Source organism: Echeneis naucrates, chromosome 14 (assembly GCF_900963305.1).
Source record: "Echeneis naucrates chromosome 14, fEcheNa1.1, whole genome shotgun sequence".
Taxonomy (NCBI): Eukaryota; Metazoa; Chordata; class Actinopteri; order Carangiformes; family Echeneidae; genus Echeneis; species Echeneis naucrates.
In genome coordinates, this window is record NC_042524.1 from 7,510,815 (window position 1) to 7,534,488 (window position 23,674).

At 39.4% G+C, this 23,674-nt stretch overlaps 1 protein-coding gene across 2 annotated transcripts in view; it reads left to right on the forward strand.

Moving 5' to 3' along the window:
- The window catches only part of LOC115053884 (glucocorticoid receptor), a 61,357-nt gene extending 39,940 nt beyond the window's left edge, over positions 1-21,417 (forward strand). The window contains exons 3-10 of one of the 2 annotated variants that reach the window (XM_029518747.1): positions 694-863; positions 2,356-2,382; positions 7,089-7,205; positions 9,526-9,798; positions 11,714-11,858; positions 14,043-14,173; positions 16,660-16,817; positions 17,191-21,417. In XM_029518747.1, coding sequence (XP_029374607.1) covers positions 694-863; positions 2,356-2,382; positions 7,089-7,205; positions 9,526-9,798; positions 11,714-11,858; positions 14,043-14,173; positions 16,660-16,817; positions 17,191-17,343 — 1,174 coding nt within the window. In that variant the 3' untranslated portion in view covers positions 17,344-21,417. The remainder of the gene's footprint in view (positions 1-693; positions 864-2,355; positions 2,383-7,088; positions 7,206-9,525; positions 9,799-11,713; positions 11,859-14,042; positions 14,174-16,659; positions 16,818-17,190) is intronic. The other variant, XM_029518748.1, reaches the window with a different exon arrangement.
- Positions 21,418-23,674: the final 2,257 nt, after the last annotated feature.

The following is a 23,674-nucleotide window of genomic DNA, read 5'->3' on the forward strand; positions in this document are numbered from 1 at the left end:
AAAACGGGCAAACAAGCATGTGTCATCGTAACTTGGTTTATCTGCAGATGAAACTCACACCTGCCATCACATCTGGCACTTCTGAGAGGAGAAATGGTGTTTGCTAAACATATACAGCAGACGAGACACACACACACACACAAAGTGTTGAGAAAGGCTCGATTCTAACGTTCGATTTCAATTGTGAATTCATGAAATGTCAGTATTGATTTTTTTTTTTTTTTTTTTTCTCACGTTTGTAACAACACCTGGAAATTTGGGTTTCACTTCAGCTCGGTTTGCTTGTACATCACACATGAGCTCAAATGAATTTTGAACCACTTAAGTCAGAGAGCATTGATTGAGAACAATCTCCTGGGCCGGCATACTGAAATGAGTCATCTTCAAACTGTTTGGTTTGGAACTTTGTATTAACAAACGCAATATCCAGAAATTTCCCAGTTTGCGTTTCAGTTTCAGATTTTTAGAGCCAGGGAACTTTTTCTTGTGCGAAGATATTGCACAGCATAATGTAGTCATGGGGTTTAATTTTGTAAATGATCCCACCGTTGTTCCACAGGTTCAAGTTTGGTTTTCCATGTGTCCTAATAGCTTCATTGCCTCCTAACATTATTACAAAATACAACATCTGCATCTGATCTTTGATCCTCCATTTTCATCTATTCTCTTTCTCTCTGTCTGTCTCTATTTTAGCTCATCTCCCATAACAGGAGAGAACAGCAGCTCCACAGGCCTGAGCCAGTCCAAGCCCAGTGGGCAGACACACAAGATCTGTTTGGTGTGTTCGGACGAAGCCTCAGGATGTCACTACGGGGTCGTAACCTGCGGCAGCTGCAAGGTGTTCTTCAAGAGGGCTGTAGAAGGTTGGTCAGACTTATCTGCATCTATATCCCCAGTCAGCCACTCAGTTATGACGTCATTCGAGACAAATCCTTGTGAAGAGCTTCAGAAGTAAACACGAAAGGTTTTAATATGTCAACCTGTTCTTAAAGTTTATAAAACGTGGCCACATTTACACCAATTTACAATCAGATTTTCATATTTAAGTTCATTATTCCATGCGAACCACAACATGTGCACCTCTCAGCATTGGTTACGTTCGTTAAATTTCCTCTGAAAGATTCTCATTCATTTGAATTACGTAAAGTAAACCCTCTAAGCTGCTGCACAGGAGTGAAACATCTCTGCCTTTTTCTTCTTTTCTTTGGCAGCAAAGAAAAGCAAATCACGTAACCTATTTCAAGGTCAGAGTGGAACAATCGGGTGTTTGCTGAGTTTAAGTGAACATGCAACATATAGTTTATTTTTTTGTGGGTTTGAATCTCAGCCCTGGACATTCGATGTCACCACCAAGCCCTTCTCTTGTCTTTTCTATTTGTCCTCTGCCAAAACAGAGATGAATTACTTGTAAATTTGATTAATTCTACCATGGCGTTCTTTCATCTAACATAGTACGGCCTTGTAGACTTTTATTTTCTGCTTGTAACCCAGCCATTGTTCTGCTTTCTTTCACAAACATTAGACGACCAGTTATGCATTATTCAATCGTTGTATTGGGCAAAAAGTTTGTATCAAGATGTTTATCTTGAAACTAAACTTGACAAAATCTCATGATGGGAGGGACAGGAATGCATCTGAAAAACAGAAAGTAGTTTGTGTTAAAAGCTTTCCTCCGTGCATTCACGGCCCTCTGTGTTGTGAATACACACCATCCACAATGCAAAGATAATACCTGGGTGGATGCTGACTAAAATCCATTCACCACTCCCCCAGCACTGGTAACAAATGCATAGAAATGATCCACTCTCACCTTTTGTCTTTCCTTTCCATCTATCAGTTAGAAGTTTTTCTTTATGCAGCTCCCACATTCACAATCTCTCTCTGATTCCTTTACATTTGTAACCAACGTTGTCTGTGAAATAATACAATGAATGACCACGCATACTGTTGGGAAGTCATTACTCTGAATGCCAGGTGATGGCGTGACTTTGGATTGGTTGACTTCTGCAACAGTTCAGGACTAAAATATGGCTGATTGTAAAGTTTTGAAGATTTCCTGCATACATTTAAAAAAATGTATTTGAGGCTACTATTCCTTCAGAAAAAAATGGAAAAGCAATGATAGACAATGCAAATGTACTGATATAAACACATGACATAAGCTACTAGTAAATCAATGGACATGTATGATTACCACAATCCGTTTTTTATTCTGAAGTGCTGTTGTAACTCCCAAGCACCCAAACGGGAAGTGTGCATTTTATTTTGAAAAGACCTGCCTACAGTAGCACTGAGATCTGTCATTCTTGTTTTTCTCCCCCCTCTCCATCTCCGGTCGTTGTCTCTATGGTGAAGGATGGAGAGCACGACAAAACACAGATGGTAAATAAATGCACTTTTAATAATGATGATGATGATGATAATTGTTATGATGATGATGATGATGATGGTGATGGTGATCATGATTTTGGCAAAACTATCAACTCTGATTTGCTCATGTCCCTGTATTCCTTCAGCGCTGAAATATGACCAATTTGTCTCGACACATGTGTGGAATCTTCTGCCAACTATCTGTTAATGCATGCAAATGCTCTCATTTGGTGATTTAAATCAGCACAAATTATCGGAGTGATTTTTAATTTTTTACTTTTTTTTTTTTTCTTTTTTTTAAATTTGCTCTTCAATTTCTGCTTGGAACTTTCAGCCTCATCATCGTCAGCAGGTGCCAGAGCCAATAATTGCAATCACGCCAAGTCACTAATTAGGTGTCTTCTTTTGCACTTGACTCACATCAAACCCCTGAGACCTGATGTCACAACTCACACCATCAGTTTTCTTCCTCCTTTCCTCTTGTGCTGTCAGTTGGTCTCATTTCGACCATCTTTCTGTTTGAGCATTGACAGACATGCTAAAGGCACCATGTTTTAGATATGTTATTATTTAATAATACATTTTGGAATCATCTTGCTGCACGACATACAGTGTCAATTTATTTTCACCTCAATAATAATTGTATTGTAAACTAATCCTACAAAAAATATGGATATTAGCTCCCTATAAATGTATTACAGCAGTACTGTTTTTAGCTTTGTGACAATGCAGTTTTTCAGGTTATCCAGTGATGTTAATGATTGGCTTGCTTAGTTCTCAATGCCAATTGGAAATAGATAAACTGTTAAAATGCTCTGAAAGGGTTTCTGTGATCTAGACAAGCCAGCTGCAGATTTCAGTATTAGCTGAGAGTGCAGTGAAGCACTGGGCTGATCATACTGTAGCACAGAGAGGGGACGGTCGACAGGTTTACTTTCAAGTCCTATGCTTGTGTTAGATTGATGCCAATCAACTTGCATCCTTCATTTTATCAGAAAACTCAAAATCACAAAACATTGGTACAGTACTAGTTTTACTGGACAGTGATGGTGTTCAGGATTAACTCACCAATAGGAGGTTTTTCTGGTAAGTAATTATTATAACATCAGTATAATCCCTTTCTGGGTTTCTGTAAAATCAACTCTTCATTTATGTAATTCTAAGCAGGACCTTTTATTTTGTTTCTAACAAAGAGCTATCTGAAATAAATAGAAAAATGTATTTGTTACCTTCACATCATCTGTGGATCTGAATGTTTGTGCAAATGAACTATTTTGACAGAATTACCTTTTCAGATTGGTTTCCACAGCTGTATTTGCAGCAGTCCCCAATCACACAGTGGCACAGTTTCTCCTGGAGTTTATACCTCAGTGAGGTGTTGAAACGATGCTTTAGTGATACCTTTTGGACCAAAACATATTTCACAAGTTTTTTCTTTTTTCTTTTTTTTTTTTATAATCACCTTATATCAGGAAAAAATTGAGCCAGAGAAATCTGCTTAGATTTTTTTACTGTCAACCAGCCAAATTAAATTATTTATGTCTACAGCTGAATTTAAAGACCCAGGCCAGATTCAAACTGTGGACCTCTTCTCTCTGTGAGTTGATCATGCTAATCACTGGACTGTTCCAACCCAACATTTTAGTATTAACTTTAAACTCAGCCAGAAGATCTATCAACCATTGCTGGCGGTTGCCGCCAGCTAACAGATCTGCTAACAGATTAGACCAGATATGGTGGAGGGGGGGAGGGATCATCTGGCACTTTCGGCACCCCAGATGGCAGTTTACGCTGTTGTTTGCAGTGACTTCCTGCGATATCAGTGGTGGCTGCTACCTTGTTGTCACACCTCAAACCCTGCAGTTATCTCCTGATGATGCGGAATGTGATTTTTTTTTTTTTCTTAGGGTTCAAAGGTGAGGAGTTCAGCTTTTGTCCAGGGAAGCATTGCATTTAGCACTCGTATAATGTATACAGTATTGCAGCTTTAGATTAACATTTAAATAGTTAACAGCTGACATTAATCTCCACTCATCCCCACCAACAACAAGGGCAAGGGTCTTGATCAGTGAAAGTTTATGATCCCAAAGGGCATTTTGTCAAGGCAATGTGGACTTTGTTTTCGGTCTTATTGTATCTGTTTCTCTGGAGTCACGCAGAAACTCACACTCAGTGTATCTCTACAGTAAATTAAAGGTTGTTGGACGTGAATTCTTTATTCGTAATATAGACAGTGCCAAGTCCCAAGAACATGAAAAGACTTCATATTATAGGGTTTCCATGCTGCCATTTATTGAATCATCTGCTTCTGCCCCTCCTGGCAGAGCAATAGACAGGCAGATCTGTTCCATAATGACTAACATTATTATACTGGGAGAGACTAATGAGCATGCCATCCACCTTACTTTTCCATATGTACTGTATAGTAATTGCTGATGGGGGAGCATGTCATAGTTTATCCATTAGGAAAAGGCATGTTCTTTTTAATAAAATGTGTTTGTGAATGTCACATTTTTCAGTGGAGGAATGCAGCTCTCAGTGTGGTGTTGTGATACTGTTGTTGTGCCTTTATGTACAGAACTTGAGCTGGGAAAGTTGAAAATAGTTTATAGCCTGAAGTGAAATCCAACACAGATCATCTATCAGTCGGCTAACCAGTGAATGACTACAAGACTGGAAAAAAAACTTGCCAGTGCTTTCTTTTCTTTCTTTTTTTTTCTTCCTCACATCTATTTTTCTCAACATTTATAACATTTGGATTCAGTTTGACCTGAATCCAATCTCTGAAATGGCTCTGTAAAGACAGGCCATGACAGCAGCACTTTTCAACAGCGGCCCGCCTTCCTAAATAACTCCCCTCGGTCTGTTTTCCACAGCTGCTGCACACACACGAGTGAAGAGTCTATGGTGTATTGCTAAATGGTGACATCACTCTGTGTGTGGGTGTTTGTTTCTGGGTTCCAGTCTGCTCTACGCAGTGTAGAAAGCACAAGGTGCTGCTGTTACGTCAAATTGTGAATATTAATAAATGTCAGCGGTAGTACTCATAATGTTTGTGCCGAGAAATCAAGGTGTGTAATCATGAGAAGAGATTGATTGGAATGAGAGTTAAATCCGTTTTCATGCTCCCCATTATAACAAATACTATGCATGCATTCTGGTAAAGTTGACTCATGGAGAGGCAAATTTAAATCTGTCAAAGATGATGACAGCACCTCGGCCTAATCTTAGTAAAGAGATGGCACAGATCGGCGCAAAGCACAAGGCACAATAAACATATAACAGCAGACTTTGCTCTCCCTTCTTAAAATAACAGCAGTGGAACAGAACAGCAAATTCTGTCTGCCGCAAAGATCACATCTCATCCGGGTTTGCACCACAGAATATAATAAGTGATCCATCTGAGCTGTACGGGAGAGCAGGAGGGATGTAGAGACGCCAACCTACTGAAACGTTTATGAGAGCTGCAAATTATTTCAGATGGATGGGGCTTTGGGTTGACTGTCGCCTGTGATCATCTTATCGGTAGGATAAGGTCACAATAACCTGAACATCTGGATGGGGAATGCATACATGGGAGAAAAGGTGCATCCATTTTATGTTTCAAATATGCACAAGGGTGTGGTGAGTGCAGTAAGGTTCAGCAAACACAAGGGCTGTTAACTAGACCTTTAAATTAATGATTGTCCATAGAAAATCATAATTAGCTCTGAAATTTGACCACACAATTGTCCTGTTGTGCTGAAGTTGTAGTTTTGTGATGCACCCAGGCCTGATCTTAAAGTGAAAGTCTGATGATTTTCTGCATTTTCTTATTACTGTAAACAAACCCCATGGAAACGGCAAAGCCAACAAAATATTGATCTCGCTTGCAAGTATTGCTCGTCTAGCCAAAGCCTGATAGAGATTATCCTTCTGTGTCATAGACCTCAATTGTTGGCTATTGAAGAACACAAAAATGAACCTCTTTGTTGCACTGACTAACATGTTCCTTGAGTATTATGAAGGAAGGCCATTGTAGGTTATTTTTAGACAAGCTCATGTACAATGCCCTGCTGAAAATACTCAGCAGAACAACATTTCTGTGGTTTACAAAAAAAAAAAGAGAGAGAGAGAGAGAGTCCCTGACTTCTTGAATAAGATTTGCTAAAAACTATAATCCTCTGTTTATCTGTGATAGGAAATACTGTACTGATCTTTGGGCAGAGAGCCAAAGACAGGGGCAGTGAGTTAGAAAAGTATCTAGAGACACAGTGAGGATTTGTTGGGTTTGGTCTTTGCATCATATGTTTTTAAATTTGCTCCCGCGTAAAATGTTGTTTGCAAATCACAAACAAAAAAACTGTTGAAGGCGTTGACGCGAAGTTTCTTCCCTGTAGTCAGCTTTATCTGTTTCCTTCCTGTTTTCAAACAAAATGAATCAAATCCAACAAATGTAGCGTTCATTTTAAATCATCCCTGTTATCATCTATTAATATTCAGTGAGCTAAATATGAGGGAAAGGATTCATGTTCCAAATAGTAGGAATGTGGGCCACATGAACCACATCTGATTTCCTCTGTTCACAATCATTGATAGACCGCAGGCTTCCCAGGCTTACTGTAGAAGCAACAGGTGGTTATTGTGGTCATAGTACTACCTAAACTATTCCATCTCAAACCTTCCTATCTAGCTAATATGTCTGTCTCTTGTCCATCGTCTCTCTCCTTTCTTCACAGGCCAGCACAACTACCTCTGTGCAGGGAGGAATGACTGCATCATAGATAAGATCCGCAGGAAGAACTGTCCAGCCTGTCGCTTCAGGAAATGTCTTCAAGCCGGAATGAACTTGGAAGGTAAACATGCTTAGCCCATCATTAAAATAGGCCAGGCTGCGTTTAAAGCAGCCTGGCCATAGAGTAATTCCAGGTGAAGAAATATGCAAGGGGGGCTGTGTCTGACGTGACAGGGGCGTGATTGATTTGATTGGCTCATTCAGGAGCTGGGCTTGGCATAGCAAATACAGAGCGAACTAGAGGACTTTGAGAAGGCTGAGAACATTAGAGCTCAGATTATCTATGTTCTTTTGCCGTATGAACAGTACCAACATAATGCATCACAGTCACACTATTCTTTTCGTCTTTCTTAGCTCTTGTACACCTGATATTGCAGCTCATAGGAACATTGACTGGGTGGTATCCCTTACATACAGGGGTCCTTATCCTGTGTCTGCCCTGCATGTATTCGATGTTTCCTTTCTCCGTTTGTTATCAGATCAGGTTTGAGGCACCTTGCTCTAATATGTTTCATGGTGGAGCTAAAACACGTATCGAAAAGAAAAATCCTCTTTGAATCTGTGGGTTTGATGATTTTGAGTTCTGTACTTTGGGAAAAATGAAATGTACTGAAAGTGAATAAATGGCCTGCAGTGTTAAGACTCAGCAGTACGTCACAGCTCTTTGGAAAGTTGTCTTTCTGAACATAAGCCTCCAACAGTAGAGCAGCAACGTCAGTGAATATCCTCCGATGTTCTGTGGCTGAACTGCTCGTCATGTCAGCATGTGTACGGGTGCATTATTGTCTGTACACCTGTGCTGGTGTGCTATGTCCTCTCACACAATAATGGAGTAAAATACTGGCAAGTACGCAGTTTTTGTAATCTTTCATCTGATTTTCATTCATAGCAAAAATGTTAAAGACAAAATGCAGCATTCAAAGTTTGTCAGAATTAAGAAAGATGGGCAGGTGAAGTTCAACAACTGCTTAAGTGCCCGGAACTTGGTTGTTGCATTATTTCATCCGAGGCTCTCAGAGGGCCTGTACAAATCGGTGCTGAGTGACATTTAATTCAGACAACGTTGTTTGTCAAACAGAGGTGAAGGTGGTTTCATAAGGGAGACAGAAAGACAGAGAGGGATTTGATGGACGTCAGTGCATCAGCAGGCAAACTCCCACCAGAAAGGCTCTTAGTTGCCATAGAAACACCAGCAGAGGAAATTAAGAAAGGTAGAGAGTAGGAAAAAACATACACTCATTCATGGTAACCTCAACTCCTGACATATTTTGCACGTTTAGTGGGAGAAAATGTCAAAATGATGCCCACGTCATCTACATGGAGCAAGCAAAAACATAACCAGAGTGCACAAAAGATGCAAGAAATCAAACAAATGTGGACAAAATGATCCTCTGTGAAGTGGTGGGGTTTTGAGGACTTTGTGATCCTGCACAAAGACCAGCATGATGCATTCTTAAGACCTTTTTCCGGGCTTGCCAACACTCACATTCAGATGAAATTCAGAATAGTCACCTCATATTGTAGCTGTTATTGTTGCTGCCGTTTGTTTTAAATTAATTTATCACACTACTTCTTAATTAACTTGTGTCTAAATAATGAATTCTGGTCTGGGAATATCATGAATTGTAATGGGTTTTTTTGTTTTTGGTCCACTTGATTTTGTGAGTTATTTCTTGACATATTTTAAGGTGCGTGCCCTTTGTGTTTGCTGTTAGTTTTAAGAAATGAGCTGGTTGAGTCATTGTGAAAAATAGACATGAAATTATTTTGACAGGTTATATAGCGACGTGAAACCGCGAACAGTTTTGGTGCCACACATAAACAAATCAGTTATAGAGTGATGTGAATGAAGAATCCATTGTCAGGATTGAAATGCATTTAATTAATTAATTTAATGTGATTAAACGTTACATACAGTTTATGCGTAGTGTGCCAAGTTGAGGTGTAATACAATGAATAACTCATAATTCCCCTGCCGCAACAATCCACACAGGGGTGCATTCACCCAAACAATAAAATGTTTAATCTCCTGCGGTGAGGCTATCGCACCACATAGTGTGTTTCCTGATCAGTCCAAACAAAACATTTGCCACCTTGGACTGTGGGGACAACACAATTATCCATCAAATTCATTCAGTTCATTCTGTTCAGAGCAGTTGGTTGCTTTGATATTTAACTTCTTATTAAAAGTCTGATCACCTTTGCTGATGGTTGGAAAATAAAATTTGAGGAAAAGGAAACAATTTCAGTTATGTTCCTGTTCATACTAATATGCCCTCAAGCTCCGGCTGTCATGGCCGTGGAGCTTGAAAAAGTATCTCTGCTCACTTCGCTGCTTCTGTTTTCTGTGTCTATTCCTCCGTCTCCACCACTCCTCCCAGCGAGGAAAAACAAGAAGCTGATCAAGATGAAAATGCCCCGGTCCCCTGGATCATCAGAGCCCGTCAGCAACATGCCCGTTCCAGTCATCCCTCGGTGCATGCCCCAGCTTGTGCCCACTATGCTGTCAGTGCTCAAAGCCATTGAGCCAGAGATCATCTACTCGGGCTACGACGGCACGCTGCCTGACACCTCCTCGCGGCTCATGACCACTCTCAACAGGCTGGGGGGACAGCAGGTCATCTCTGCAGTCAAGTGGGCTAAGTCACTGCCAGGTAAAAAAAAAACCAAAAAACTATTCCCTGTGTGATGTCATTGGTTTCTTCTAGACATTGCTGAAGCAAAGAGTGTCACGAACAGTTTGGACATCAAAATGCAGTCGTCAAATATTAGAAATGAAGGTTGGCATAAATAGTTTGTGGAAACGAGAAGATGTCTTTAAAGAGCACCATTCAGACCTCAAACAATTGAAAATGATGTGGAAATAATGAAGGAAATAAGACATGTCAGTTAGTTTCATCCAGTTGTTCCTATACAAACAAATGGAACTCATTTCAACAATTATGCAAAAATGATTGCACTCTGCCCAAAAGATCATGATCAGAGGATTACGTAATAATTGAGACAGGCTTTTCTTATCAGCGTTGTTATCATTATTCAGTGAAGTTAAGTGAAGCTGCCCAAAATTATCTTTGCTTTTGCTTATTAGCTCAAGAGTTAAGAATTAACTCTGAGTTTTCAGATAAGTAACATGGTTATGTAATGAGAAAAAAAAGGACACAATATAATGTCATATAATATACATTTTTAATCGCTGTTGGCAAATGAGCCTAAGAGTGACATACATTCAGAGACAATAGAATAAAGGCTCTGACCTCTGTAATGTCCAAATGTAAAATTAAAGACATAAGAGTAGAGTAATTGTCACTTTTAAAGTAACAATTCACTTTAAGCCCCCAACCTTTTCACAGTGCTTTGATCAGGTCATGAACAAGGTTAACGTCTCTTCGAAATAAAGACGATCCTAATGATGTTCCTGCAGCCTCCTTCAAGTCATTTAGCAAATGTTCCTACAGCAGGTGGAAGTTTTTTTTCCCATCACTGTCATATAGGCTCACTGGAGCGGAAAGTGATTATTTCAGTTTTGGAGAGAGAAGAGAGTCAACATCATCACTTGACTAAACATGAGCTACAAGTCATGACTCCAAAATAAGCTTTGGTATTCAGGTTATGGAAACATATAATTAAATTTTACTGTTGTTACAAGTCACATAAATGTATTTTATAAACATCACATAAAAAGTTAATTCATGGCTTTGAAAGCTACTCAGTTGGCATTCCCCAAATCAAAAATAGAAAAAGAGGTAAATTTTTTATTATTTTTTTTCCCCACATCTTATTCTACTTTCTAATCATGAGAAGGGAGCCACATGACTTGATAATCACTTCAAGTATTTGCTTGGAGATTTTCTCCTGAATTTTCAGTCACATCAAAGGTTTAAGATCACACATCTCAGCGAAACCAAAACAGTTTTGCTGTTGTTTTTTCTACACTTGACAGTATGACGGTGCATAAATCTGGCTCTGGTCTTGTTGTGTGTGCATTGCCCACAACTGGCACCGGGCCAACGTGGTAGTGAGAGAAAGCTGTAAATGGTGGAGGGGGTATAGTGGGAGGTGGGAGGGGGAGTCTTACATAACAGCCATGGCTTAAAACAAATGCAATGTGAAAGGACGTTTTCATGTGCAGCTCCACTTTTTTGTAGTTTTGACCGTGTGGAAACAACTGAGCTGCAAATTAAATCCACTTTGAACATCGACCTAACTAGATTGTCTTTTGCGAAAGCCGTCTTCATAATTGTGTTTTAATGATGTATTCAGCAATTACCTTTTGTTATCGTCAGTTCTCTCTCGCTCTGTGCCGCTCTGAAAGAAGATATGAAGATTTGTTGTTCGCTGATTCCGCACAGAATATTTAATGTTTATTTTTATAAAGACAAGTATAAATAGCATAAAATAATGTCACACTAAGCAGCAACATTTTGGTATAATTAGTGATATTTTGGACAATATCACTACGAAGTGCTCCAATCTAATCATGCATTGTTGGTGTAAAGTGTTTGTGCCTTTCTCTCTCTCTCCATCTGGCTTTTTCTGCCTTGTTTTCAATCTCTTCTCTGACCTTTCCAGGCTTCCGCAACTTGCACCTGGATGACCAGATGACATTGCTGCAGTGCTCCTGGCTCTTTCTAATGTCCTTCAGTCTGGGTTGGAGGTCGTACGAGCAGTGCAACGGTAGCATGCTATGCTTCGCCCCGGATCTTGTCATCAATGAGTGCGTATCAGAGCCAGCTGCTGTATATTTTTTCAGTGAAGCACTTTGTCAACCAGTTGTGTTTTGCATTTGCTCATTTCAGGGTCTCAGTCCCATAGCATCAATTGACTTGTACACTGGCTGCTGTATTCATGACTCATTTGTGAGACGAGTAGATAGGTCATGGGGCTGACGCTGACTGTACAATGGAAAATTGACAGCTTGTGCGTTAAGATGTTGAAAGAGGTAAAAAAAAAAAGAAGCAGCTAGCGTTGCCATGTTTATCTGAGAGGAAGTGCACAGCTATATGCACCTTTTCCAGATGAATATTGGATACGTACAGTGTTTGTTTCAGATAAGATTGCAATGAAATGTAAAATAAATAAATAACTTAAAATGGGAGTCAGCAGACATTCAGAGACTTTTCCCACCTTTTTACATCCAACTGTCTTCCAGCAATTATGTAGAGAAATAGCAAGGAGAATGTTTAGGCTTTCTTAGAAACAGGTAATGGAGCTAATCTGACCATGTCCAAGGAAAAAAAAAAAAGATTCTGCCTGAAAGTCCCTCTTAAGCATATAAAATAATGTGTTGTGTCTCATATGTTAAATCCATACACAAAGTCAAGTTTTCAGATGTTGAGGCTACACAGGCTTATCTTTGCACTTCACTAATCTCCTCTTCCTGTTGCACAGGGTTGAATTAGTTATGTTTTTAATAAAGACGTATTGATGGTGAGCCATTGAAATAAATTATTGTCAGTGAGAGCCCCTCGGGTTTTGTAATGTAACACAAACTCAGAAAGGCGTACACAGGAAGAGTATATCCACTACGCACTGAACCGAGCAGAAATGTCCTGTATTCTGCACAGTTCAGTAAACAGATGCCTCAGGTACGGCTGCAGTATATTAATTACAAGGCCTCATTACTTAAACAGTCGCCGGCTAAAGGAATTAACTATGCTTGGATATATCTAAGTTCACCACCGTCTCCGCAGTCCCCGGTGGGACCGGGATAGTGGCTATTCTCCTTTTTAGCTCTCCTGTTCCCATAATGGTGTTTTAATTTACAGGCACAGATTTTAAACACCACTGTGCCGTTTGATTCATCATCTTCAGCCTTAATCTTTCAAAGCCCCCTTTGAGTCATGTTCTCTCTCACAGCCATCCGGCTAAAAAGTAAACAGAATTCAGGATTCTATCGTACAACTGGCAGAAAGCAGCGCGAAGCACAAAACAAGCTCACCCTTGTGCCCACGGTATTAAAATGAAGTGTGGTCAGGTGGATTGTTGGTACAGTATCAGTGGAAATTGACTGAAAAAATAACTAAATAACTGAACCTGACTGAAGTCAGCGGGGGGGGCACAACCCTCTCGAACCATTTGCCCGGTGCAGTGAGTGGTGTTCGTGCCATCAAAGCAGCAGAAGAGACACCAACGCGCCCTAAATGCACCAATGCCACACACTTTGAACAGTTAAAATACAGCTTTTATAGGCTGACCAATCATTTCAAGTACCCAGCTAAAAACAAGCAGGAGTTTCGGTTGTGGCTCTAGTTTTTATTTCACCATTTTAGACCATTTAGAAGTTGTCTGACATGCAGTGCTCTTTCACCCAAAGTGTAAATGCTGTTTACTTGATGCCGGATGGCAAGGGTGCAGCAAACACACCGAGCTCTCGCTCCCAACAACAAATCGCTCATGCATTTATTGGAAATCTGGAGGCAGAGGTCTGAGCTGAGAAGAGTCTTCCCCAGATCACAAGTTAACTCAGGACATGGATAACAAAAAAAAAACAAAACAAATGAAAGGTGATGAAGTCATTGCAAGTGGCACGGCATTTTGTCAGAATGAATAGGCAGCTCTAAACCCAAGGTTACAAATCTGGAGAATGTGCACTATTGATTTGAGAGGTAGAAAGTAATGTGGGCTGTGTGTTAGTGGAAGTGAGGTGTGAAAATCCATCAGCGCTGATTTCACAGTCCGGTTTTCTCCTGCAGGGCTGAACTGCTTCCCTGCTGAGGCAGTTTATTGAGAATTGAATAACAGGATGAGTGAAAGAGCTTTAAATCTAATCTGAACATCTCTCTTCCCTCCCCTGCTGTCTCTACCTGGTCTACGTGTATCCCACCTCTTCCCCGTCATCTATTTTTTATCTATCTAATCTATCTATTTTGTCTATTCCTTTTCCTTGAATGCCTTTCAGAGAGAGAATGAAGCTGCCCTTCATGACCGACCAGTGCGAGCAAATGCTGAAGATCTGTAATGAGTTTGTCCGACTGCAAGTGTCCTATGATGAGTACCTGTGCATGAAGGTCCTGTTGCTGCTCAGTACAGGTAAATGGAAATCGCTTCGCTTTGGAAACGTTTTCCACATTTCAGGCACTGCAAGTATTTTGGGATTTACGAGGGACCTCAAAACCACTCTTGAACTGCAACAAATGTGTAACACTGTTGCAGCCTTGAGCACCGGGAGGTCCAGTTAGTCACAGTAGCATGGTGCACGTTATGGAACGGAGGAAACGTATCGGTGTATGTTTGGTTCGGTGTGCCAACTGCAGACACCTCCACTCACAGCTCCTCCCATCTTGGCGTTGGAAAACAATTTCTTATTTTTTAACTCTAACAGAATGATCTGGAATGAAAAGGACAGGACATTGACAGGAAATTATTTAACGACAATACTGATGATAGATTCATCATTTCAGTTATTTTTGTTATGTGACGATGTGGTGTTTTTCTGTAAAGCTCTATACATGGCAGAAAAAGTAGCATATTAAACGTTTTCATCGGTCAGTTGGAGACATCACTTAGAAATAATGACAAATTACTTTTTTGTTTTGATCTGTTTTATTAATGACCAAGCAGCGTCAGCACAAAATGACACTGATGATCTAGAACCTTCCAAGAATCATTTCACCATCTATCGTGCTGTGCTTCTCTGGGTTTGTCTTCCCGTCATCATGAAGAGTTGTTGCTTTGTCTTGAAAACACAGATTTGCTTCCAGTTTCAAAATGTTAACTACCACTTGCTGTTTTTATCATCCCGGAGGAAAAACACACAGCTTCTTGTGTAATCAACAGTCACAAATTGCCTAAATCGAAACAGCAAAACCTGTTTCCCAATTATGACCATTTAAGTTTTGCTGGATGAAATTTGGTCTCAGCAGAGCTCTATAATTGTATTCCCAACTTGTTCTGAAGAAATGATGACCAACATTGTTTTGTTTAAGTTTAAAATCTATAAATTATCGAAAACCTTTGGAAGATGAGCCATAAAATAAAATTGACCTTTAACTAAATAAGATGAAATAGTAAAGCACTTTTATTAAAATGATCACAACAGCATTACGTAGGATGGAAAAAAATAAAGAGCAAAACCAAGACTTATCCCCAGTTATGTAAATTTGTCTTTGCTGTGGAAGCATTCGTCCCTCCAGCTCTCTCTTGGAGAAAGGCAAGGGAAAATGCACTTCACACAGAATGACATTTCAATAGTGAGCATTGGTTGCATCTTCATACCTGAGAGCTTTTTCCATCTGTTCCCCTCAATGATGGAAATACAATCAGGGCAGGACAACTTTGCTTTCAGCAGTTTGCATCTCTTGCATATGACTGAAAATTAAACACCCATGGGTAAATTTAATTTATTATACCTGTTTTCCCAGCAGAGCTCGCTTTCAGCAGTGTTAATATCTGCAGCACCACATCGTCTCACCATGCAAAACGAACATATTAACGCACATAAATGGGTCACAATGGCTTTTTTCCTCTCAATGTCAAATCCCTGTTGATCACACATTTCTTTCATTTATTTTTGTAGAAATTATTCAAAGTAGTGGGCAGAAATCAGTTATTGCTCTTCAAAATTGTCTCTCTGCCAGACCTACCAATGCATATTTCAGAGGCCAGATAGCACTTATCTAATTATGTAAATCTCGCAGTACTTTATTCTCTTCCTGCCCTCTTTGGCTTTGCATATTCTCCAGGCCAGTGACTGTGGTTTTGCCTGGGCACGGTGCCACAAACCAGACTGACAAGGAATCCATGATGTGTTGACACGGCCATTACGACAATTGCATCTTGATGTTTTTCAGCCAGTTGTGGTTAATAGTGTCTTACCAGTGAGCCGCACTGTGGTAATCCTCAGAGTGTGGGGTTTGAAATTACACTGCACATGCAGGCATCATAATGTTTTGGGGATTTTTTTTTCTCTTAGGTGTGTGTTCAAACACTAACTGTTCCTCATGGACTTAAGTGAGGGTACTGCTCAGTAGTGTTTGATGCTACCTTTAGTTTTGCACATTTTCCACTGCCTCCACAGCTATTTGGTTCAGGAGGCCCGTGTGTGCGTCTGTGAGTGTTTACCCTCATTTGGATCCCACATATTAGACCTTAACGGCCTGCGCTGTTTGTTCCAATAGAGAACAGGATCAAGGACAAACATCAACATTACTGCAGGGCTTTCAGTTTCAGACACATTTAGCCAGCTGTTCGCATCAGCAGCTGTAGGAAGATACAGTCAAAGCCAAAAACCTTCTGCTTCCGTCAGAGGCTCCCAGCCTTCTCCCTCTCCCTCTCCCAGCCTTGCTGCCTGCCTGCCTGTCCGCTTGCTCATGAGTGCTTGTTCATCGGGGGATATTTTTCTCTTTAAATTGTTTTATAAAGAGTCTGGTCTAGACCTGCTCTATATGTGAATTGCCTTGATGTAACTTTGTTATGATTTGGCGCTGTATAAATAAGTCTGATTTGATTAGATTGTTATTAGATGCTGATGGGTCTCGTGATAACTGTGTTTGTGCTTCTGTTTGGTGTGTACGTAGTACCAAAAGACGGCCTGAAGAGCCAGGCGGTGTTTGACGAGATCAGGATGACATACATCAAAGAACTGGGAAAAGCCATCGTAAAGAGAGAGGAGAACGCTAGTCAAAACTGGCAGCGCTTCTACCAGCTGACCAAGCTTCTGGACTCCATGCAGGAGGTCAGACTAACACATGAACTCGCACATTGGTACACCATATACTGTTAAGATGTCTTTGCTTTTTTTTTTTTTAATTCACTTTAGTACATATATTTTAAGTAGACCTGTGGCTTTCTTTCACAAGATTTTGGCAACATCTTGTGATTGAAGTGAATCAATAACTTGATGTTCTGCTGGTCTCTGTCCAAAATCCTGATTAGTGTTAAACCCAGAATACACTCACAGATCTCAATACATGCTCCTCCTAAAGATCCACTACCACCTACTTTAGGCTAGTTTAAATTATTCTTGGAATAAATCTTACATATCTTTACATTATCTATCAAATTTACTACTCTGTATGTCTCTGTGCCCCCTTGGACGTCTCCTTCAGATGGTTGAAAGTCTTCTCCAGATTTGTTTCTACACCTTTGTGAATAAGACCCTCAGTGTGGAATTTCCAGAGATGCTGGCAGAGATCATCACCAACCAGATACCAAAATTCAAAGATGGGAGTGTCAAGCCTCTTCTGTTTCATCAGAAATGACTGCCTTAAACTGTGAAGCAATGACTCAAATTCTCCTCCAGGAGCACAATACCTGTGGCCTCATGCCTCCTAATCTGGTCCCAGATTTGGCCAAACTTCAGACGGACACCCTACTACTGACCTGTATCCCTTCCTGGTTGCGAATCTGGCCTCTAGGGGAAAAGTTGTGGCTCTGAATGTCTTGAGGGCAGGCTTCATTTTGGTGGTTATTGTCATTTTTCGCTGGGCTCCTTTACCTCTGCCGATCTCTTTCCCACCTCCACTGATAAGCCAACTCCTTCTACCACCATTTTCCTCCTTCGGCTTGACACCTAACAACACTGACCAACTCACCGGATTAGCGGCCGCTGTTGAAGCTTGCCCCAAGTTAAAACCTGATGTTCTGCCGCTCACCTGCCCAGCTTATCTCCGTTTGCCCTCCACAGCTCCACTGCACAGAGAATGTAGTGAGCACTCACTCATCTGTCATAACAAGGGGGATGAAAAAAAAAAAAAAAGTCATAGAAAAGTTGCAAACATACCCTGGCATGAGGGAATCTACACCCACCTCCCCCCTTTTCGATCCAAGGACAGTGATGACGAACTGTTTTACGATGTGAACCAATCACCTTTTCTGACGTGAAACAAATAAGATTTATATACCTGACCAATGTATGGAAAAAAAGAAAAACAGATTTAGGAATATTCTCCATTTATTTTATGCAGGCATGCATTTCTGACCACACTCAAAGTCACACTTACATACACAAGCATACCAAGAACACACACATTGACACAAATCAAAATGTTTACACAGGATGTATCCGAGAAGGGAAAACCAGTGCCTTTTAGCTTTTTAAGCTCTTCATAGCCATCCTCTCTAAGCTGTTGTGTTTCTTCACATAAGAATGTAACCCTGACATCCTTCCACATATTTTGTGTTTCAGTTTTTCCATGCGGGCGATTTGTTTTCTTTTCAAACCACCATGTTAGGTGGTTTGTTTTTGCTTGTTTTTTATTTTTAATGTGGGCAGCTCTCTATCTGTTCTTATCCCCAGACATGCACATAAGGAAGGCAGCCTTTGATACAGATTGAAAAAAGAGCAGTAAAAGTAAATATATATATATATTAAGAAAAAAGGATCACTAAATGTTGTTGGAAAAAGTCTCAAAGATTTCATGTGTCTTTTCCCCACGTGAAGAACGTTGGATAAGTATACTGCATCTCCAGATTAGAATCAAATTGAGCAAAAATTGCTCAAATCCAGGTGATATCAGCAAATACAATGTTAAAGATGCAGACTGATGGACCGAATGAAACTGCAGCGCATGGAATAATCAGCAAGTTGTTAAATGGAATGAAATTCGTTTACAGTCCTTTGCAGTTTAATCAGGTGCTGTCAACCCAATGAGTTTTTTTTTTTTTCCCCCAGAAGTGAACTTAATTTGAAAAACATCGGAGGTGTCTGTGGATTGAAAAGTAGCCATAATTCAAGACCGTCCTTTCACTGCCTGCCGCGTTCATACTGAGGACGTAGCTTGATAAATGCTTTCAACTTAATTTTAAAAATATGGAACTGTAGTTGAGATCATTTACCTGTCCTGGCTGCATGCTACCATCTCAGAAAGCAGAGAATGGTCAAATAAGAGAGGAAATCATTCCTGGTGTTTGTGTTGTATGCTAACAGGAGAATGATTTTACAGATTCGACTTTTTAAATCTTGAAAGTTTATTAATTAATTCTCTGTAAATGATTAACTTCACCAATACTGTACTTGTGTAGGTGGGAAAAAGCATTCAAATAATTTGTGACCTATATATACATATATACATATATTTATGTCTATATGTACATATGTACATATATATATGTATACATATGTATAAAATCAATGGAGCCTGTGATATCAAGAGTATGACTTCACCTCTAAAGTTGAAATGTTTTTGGTAGAAGATGCAATTAAAGCTCAAGCTATGAGTGACTACATCATCTGGATGTTGTGCCAAATGTAAGAGCAAGTTGGGTTTTTTTGTTTGTTTTGGTCCTGGAGATGTTAAAGAGTGCTTATGCAGTTGTAATCTGGCATCATGTGGTTTGTATAACTTGCTCAGTTATGAGAAAGATCTTAGTTCAGTGTCACACCTACACCAGCTTAAAAGCACTGATTGTTATCATCCAAGTAAATGTATGATATGGTTGTTTTTTTGTTTTTTTTTTTTTTTTTTGGAGATGCACAAAATATTGTATTTTTGAAATTGCAAAACAAGCAGGACTTTCTACTACTGTCAAACAGGCAGTGATCAGCATTTGGTACATTTGTAATGCGAAAATATGATTGTACCAGCTCATGCGAAAGCCAAAGCAAAACCTCATAGACAGTGCAGTTGTACATTGGCTTCTGTGAAAACCCCCCCCACCACCACCCCTCCTAAAATAATAGATGCAGGTCTTTTTTCCCCCTCACCATTTCTTGTAACTGCCAGGCCTCTCTGCCTAAAATGTCGACCATATCAATTTTCAGCTGTTTACTCTGAATGGTACTCGTCCCTCTGCAGCGCATAGCTCTGAATGGCAGTTAACAGACCAGGTAGCGGGTTGCCATAGAGACTAGTAATTTCTGCGTTACTTATAGCTAACAAAACAGCAGGTTCTGGATGCATAGAAGCCACCATTCCCCTGGAGCCATCGTGTTTTTAATCAGCGGTTCTGCCAAAGGATGGTCACTCGCAGCAGGGTCGTTTCATGTACAGTGTCGGCTTTCAGCTTCACCTGCTAACTCGGGTCTCATGGCCTTGGGCGTTAAAGAAATTGGTCTTGATGCTGCTCACGATACTGCAGATCATACTGGGGAAGCTTTGACTCAAGTGTCTACTTATTTAGGTAACTTTGCATACAGTATTACAGCTGTTACCCCGGTGGTGGCGCTTCAGAATACCAGCTTTAGGGCGTAGGTGTAACCATATCCCTGCTCATTTCTAAATGGCCATAGGTGTATATAGCGGCACCAACATATCCAGCGCAACCTTTACAGTGTCTCATATTACAAAATATTTTTTCATGGACATAAGCTCTATAGTGCACATTCTCTTTTGCCTTTCAGCTTCACGTTCGACTAAAGGCCTTTGCGAAAGGGAGACAGAGAGCCATAGATATAAGATTTCAAATCAGGAAACCCTTAACAAATATCAATGCTTTTAGAGATTGATCTGTTGTAAGAAAAAAAAGAAAAAAGAAAAAAAAAGGACAATTTTTTTCTGTGATTTTGAATACATCAGCTTGATCCTCTTTGATATAATAATTTTACTCAATTCTTTTTGTACATTGAACAAGTCGAGAAAATAAATATTTTTCTGTTTGTTGGTTTGTGTTTGATAAAGGTAGATGTGTTGAATACATTAGGAAGTGTTAAACATGTTTGTCTTGTGAAGTAAATGTAAATTTTCTGAGTCAATGGGGAAGTCTAAACGAATGCTCACTGTGTTTTAAAGTTATAAGCAAATGAGGGAGACAGCAGAAGGAGGAGGGGAGGAGTCGGGGATGAAAGGTGAGGCGGACTGGGGAAGGTTTTGTGCGAGAGTGACCAAAGCAGAGGAGAAAAAAAATATATATAAAAAGTAACACACAAAAAGAAGTATTTAAGTAGTTACATTTTAAGTAGCACTTATTATCCAACTGGTAGTACTTCTTATTGTATTTCAGAGGTATCTTTTGTAAAGGTCAAGGCTTTGGATCCCATGTATATTCCTGTGAGGATTTACTGGTCACTTTAAAATTGAAACCAAAACACACACACACACACACACACACACACACACACACACACAAAGTTGAATCTTTGCTTGAAAGTAAATCTGCCAGAGCCTGATGGAATTGCACTACCCTCCTACTGGTTGATAAAGTCTATTTTGTATAAAATACATGCAAATATTATCTTTAAAGATTAAGGGCAGATCATGTTTCACTGGTATATATGGCTATGGCCTTCATTGAAATCTGTTATGTTCATATTTCAGTTATGTAAATGTAATCCAATGTAAAAAAAAAAAAAACAAAAACAAAAAAAAAAACAAATAAATATAAAATGTTTGTTTAAAGAAAAGCGATAGTTTGTATTACTTCTGTATTACACCTCTTCTGTAGTCAGTGTCGATATTTTCACCTATTTGATTAAATGTTGAATTAAGTTATCTGTGTTGTTCTTTGACATCGAATTGGCATCCTGTTGGTAACACCTTGGTTGATGTTTCTGTCATTACCAGTAAAAAGTGGAAATTTGGAAGGACTGATTTCTCTTAAGTTCAAATATCTTACACAATAAAGTTTTCTGTTTTCCAACATTTCGCTCCAATGTTTTCTTTTAGTCTTTTCCAAGCCCCAATTTTTTCAAATGACCTAGAAATTATTGTATCACATTATACTAAGCATACTTTGGGAAGCATGCCTATTATGCAGTAGGCTTGATACCACTTAGTGCAACTTCGAGGCAATTAGCTTAGCTTTAATTGTTGGGTAAAAATGACTTGTGTAGTCTTGTTTTCAAGCTCCAAAATAGCCTCATCAACACCTATAAAAGCAAGACAGGTAAAAATTGCTATAAGCTAAACCGCTTGTTGATTCTAATGAAATACTTGACTCTGGCCCAAATATTTCACTTCTGGTGCGACTTCTTTGACACAGCAGTCCTGTCCTCAAATTTAAAGTATGCCCACAGAATAGATGTTCAGAATGGGCACAAAAAAAAAAAAAAAACCCAAAACAAAAACAAGAAATAAAAAGCACCAAAATCTGCAGCTGTAGCTAATCACCATTCATCTTTAATTCTGCACATTCTTATCAATTCACCAGAACACCTGAAGGAATATTTAAGGCTGTAGATAGAATTAAATGATACAAAAATCTGGGCAACAAAGAAGGATTTAAGTTAGTATGCTAAAAATACAAAATATAAAATTTTATACTTAAAAAAATTATATCAAGTGTTGTTTTTTTTTTTTTTTTTTTTTTACAATGTCATTAAAACACCTCAAACAGAAAACAGTTCAGGTTTGCGCCAATAAGAAAGTCTCATAAATAAGAAGCTTAGATATGAACAAAGTAGTCTTGTTTCACATTTTTTTACTCTCACTTTTGAAATTCCTTTGATTCAGATTTTTTGAAATTTTTTCAATATCCTGTCCTAAAAAATTCACTGAAAACATTTTTTTAAAGCATCAACAATAACGTTCACCAAAATGATCAAAGAAAAGAGAAAAAAAAAAAAAAATCTTTGTGTCATGAAACCATTGGAGCCCCAAAGCAGACCAGTTGTCACAAATGTACATGAACAGCTCTGATAAATGATTGAACTCTTTTTATCAAATGATTCATCTACACTTCATTTTCTTATGAATCCATTTCTGTCCACTTCACCAAGTTACACGATAAACAAAAAGTCTCAGTTTCTACGCAGACAGAGAAAAAGATCCTCAGCTTAACATGTCTGTTCTTATTGCATAAAAGATGACTTCCCAATGTCTTTAGCTGTTTGCTTACTCCAAATGCTGTTGAAGAGTAAATCGTCTAAAGGAGAAATCTGGATGATTGTGAGAACAAGAGGAAAAATCAACCTGGCCTGTTTCAAACATGTATGTCTGGGGTGAAAAGGAACAATGTCGGGACACCTGCTCTGTGATGGAAATGCAACATCCTGTTCGGTGAAAATTTCCCAAGTTGGCCAAAATAGTGCAAAAATGACTCAATATTTATAAGATACAGGGTCTTGCTATTACCCAACAGGCAAAGGATGTCTGGGCCGGGGAGGCAGAGCGAGGCCTCACTGCTGGGCTTGTTTTAAACAGCAGGATTTGGTTTTTAATCTATTGCAAACCAGTCATAAGCTTGTGGAGCTGAAAATGTTCACATTTTCTGTGAGCGCTCTGCAGGGAGAGGCATTATAAAAAAAAAAAAAAATTAAATAAATAAAAAAAAAAGAGAAACCTGATACTGACCTTTTGGCAAACTGCTTTCTAGGCAACCTCATCCTGTGCTGATCTGCCCTGGGGCTCCTGCTGAACTGGAGCTCTGGAACATTAGCCAGGTTGAATCTTGTCCTGGGGAATTACTGGACTGACACAGAAAGTGCTCATAAACACATTTGGAGCCATTCAGCCAAACCCAATCATTTAAATTTGGTTTAAAAGCTCCACTCCCCCCAACCCCCCAGTGGGATACGCAATAATGCAAACACTGCAGAGGTGGTGACTAGCAAGTCCAAATTTAAGAGGTAACTTGCTTTTTTTTTTTTTTTTTATTAAGTTTGCTGTTATCAGCACCTCCATCTCCACAGAGCTTTCCATTCCTCTGTCATAAAAA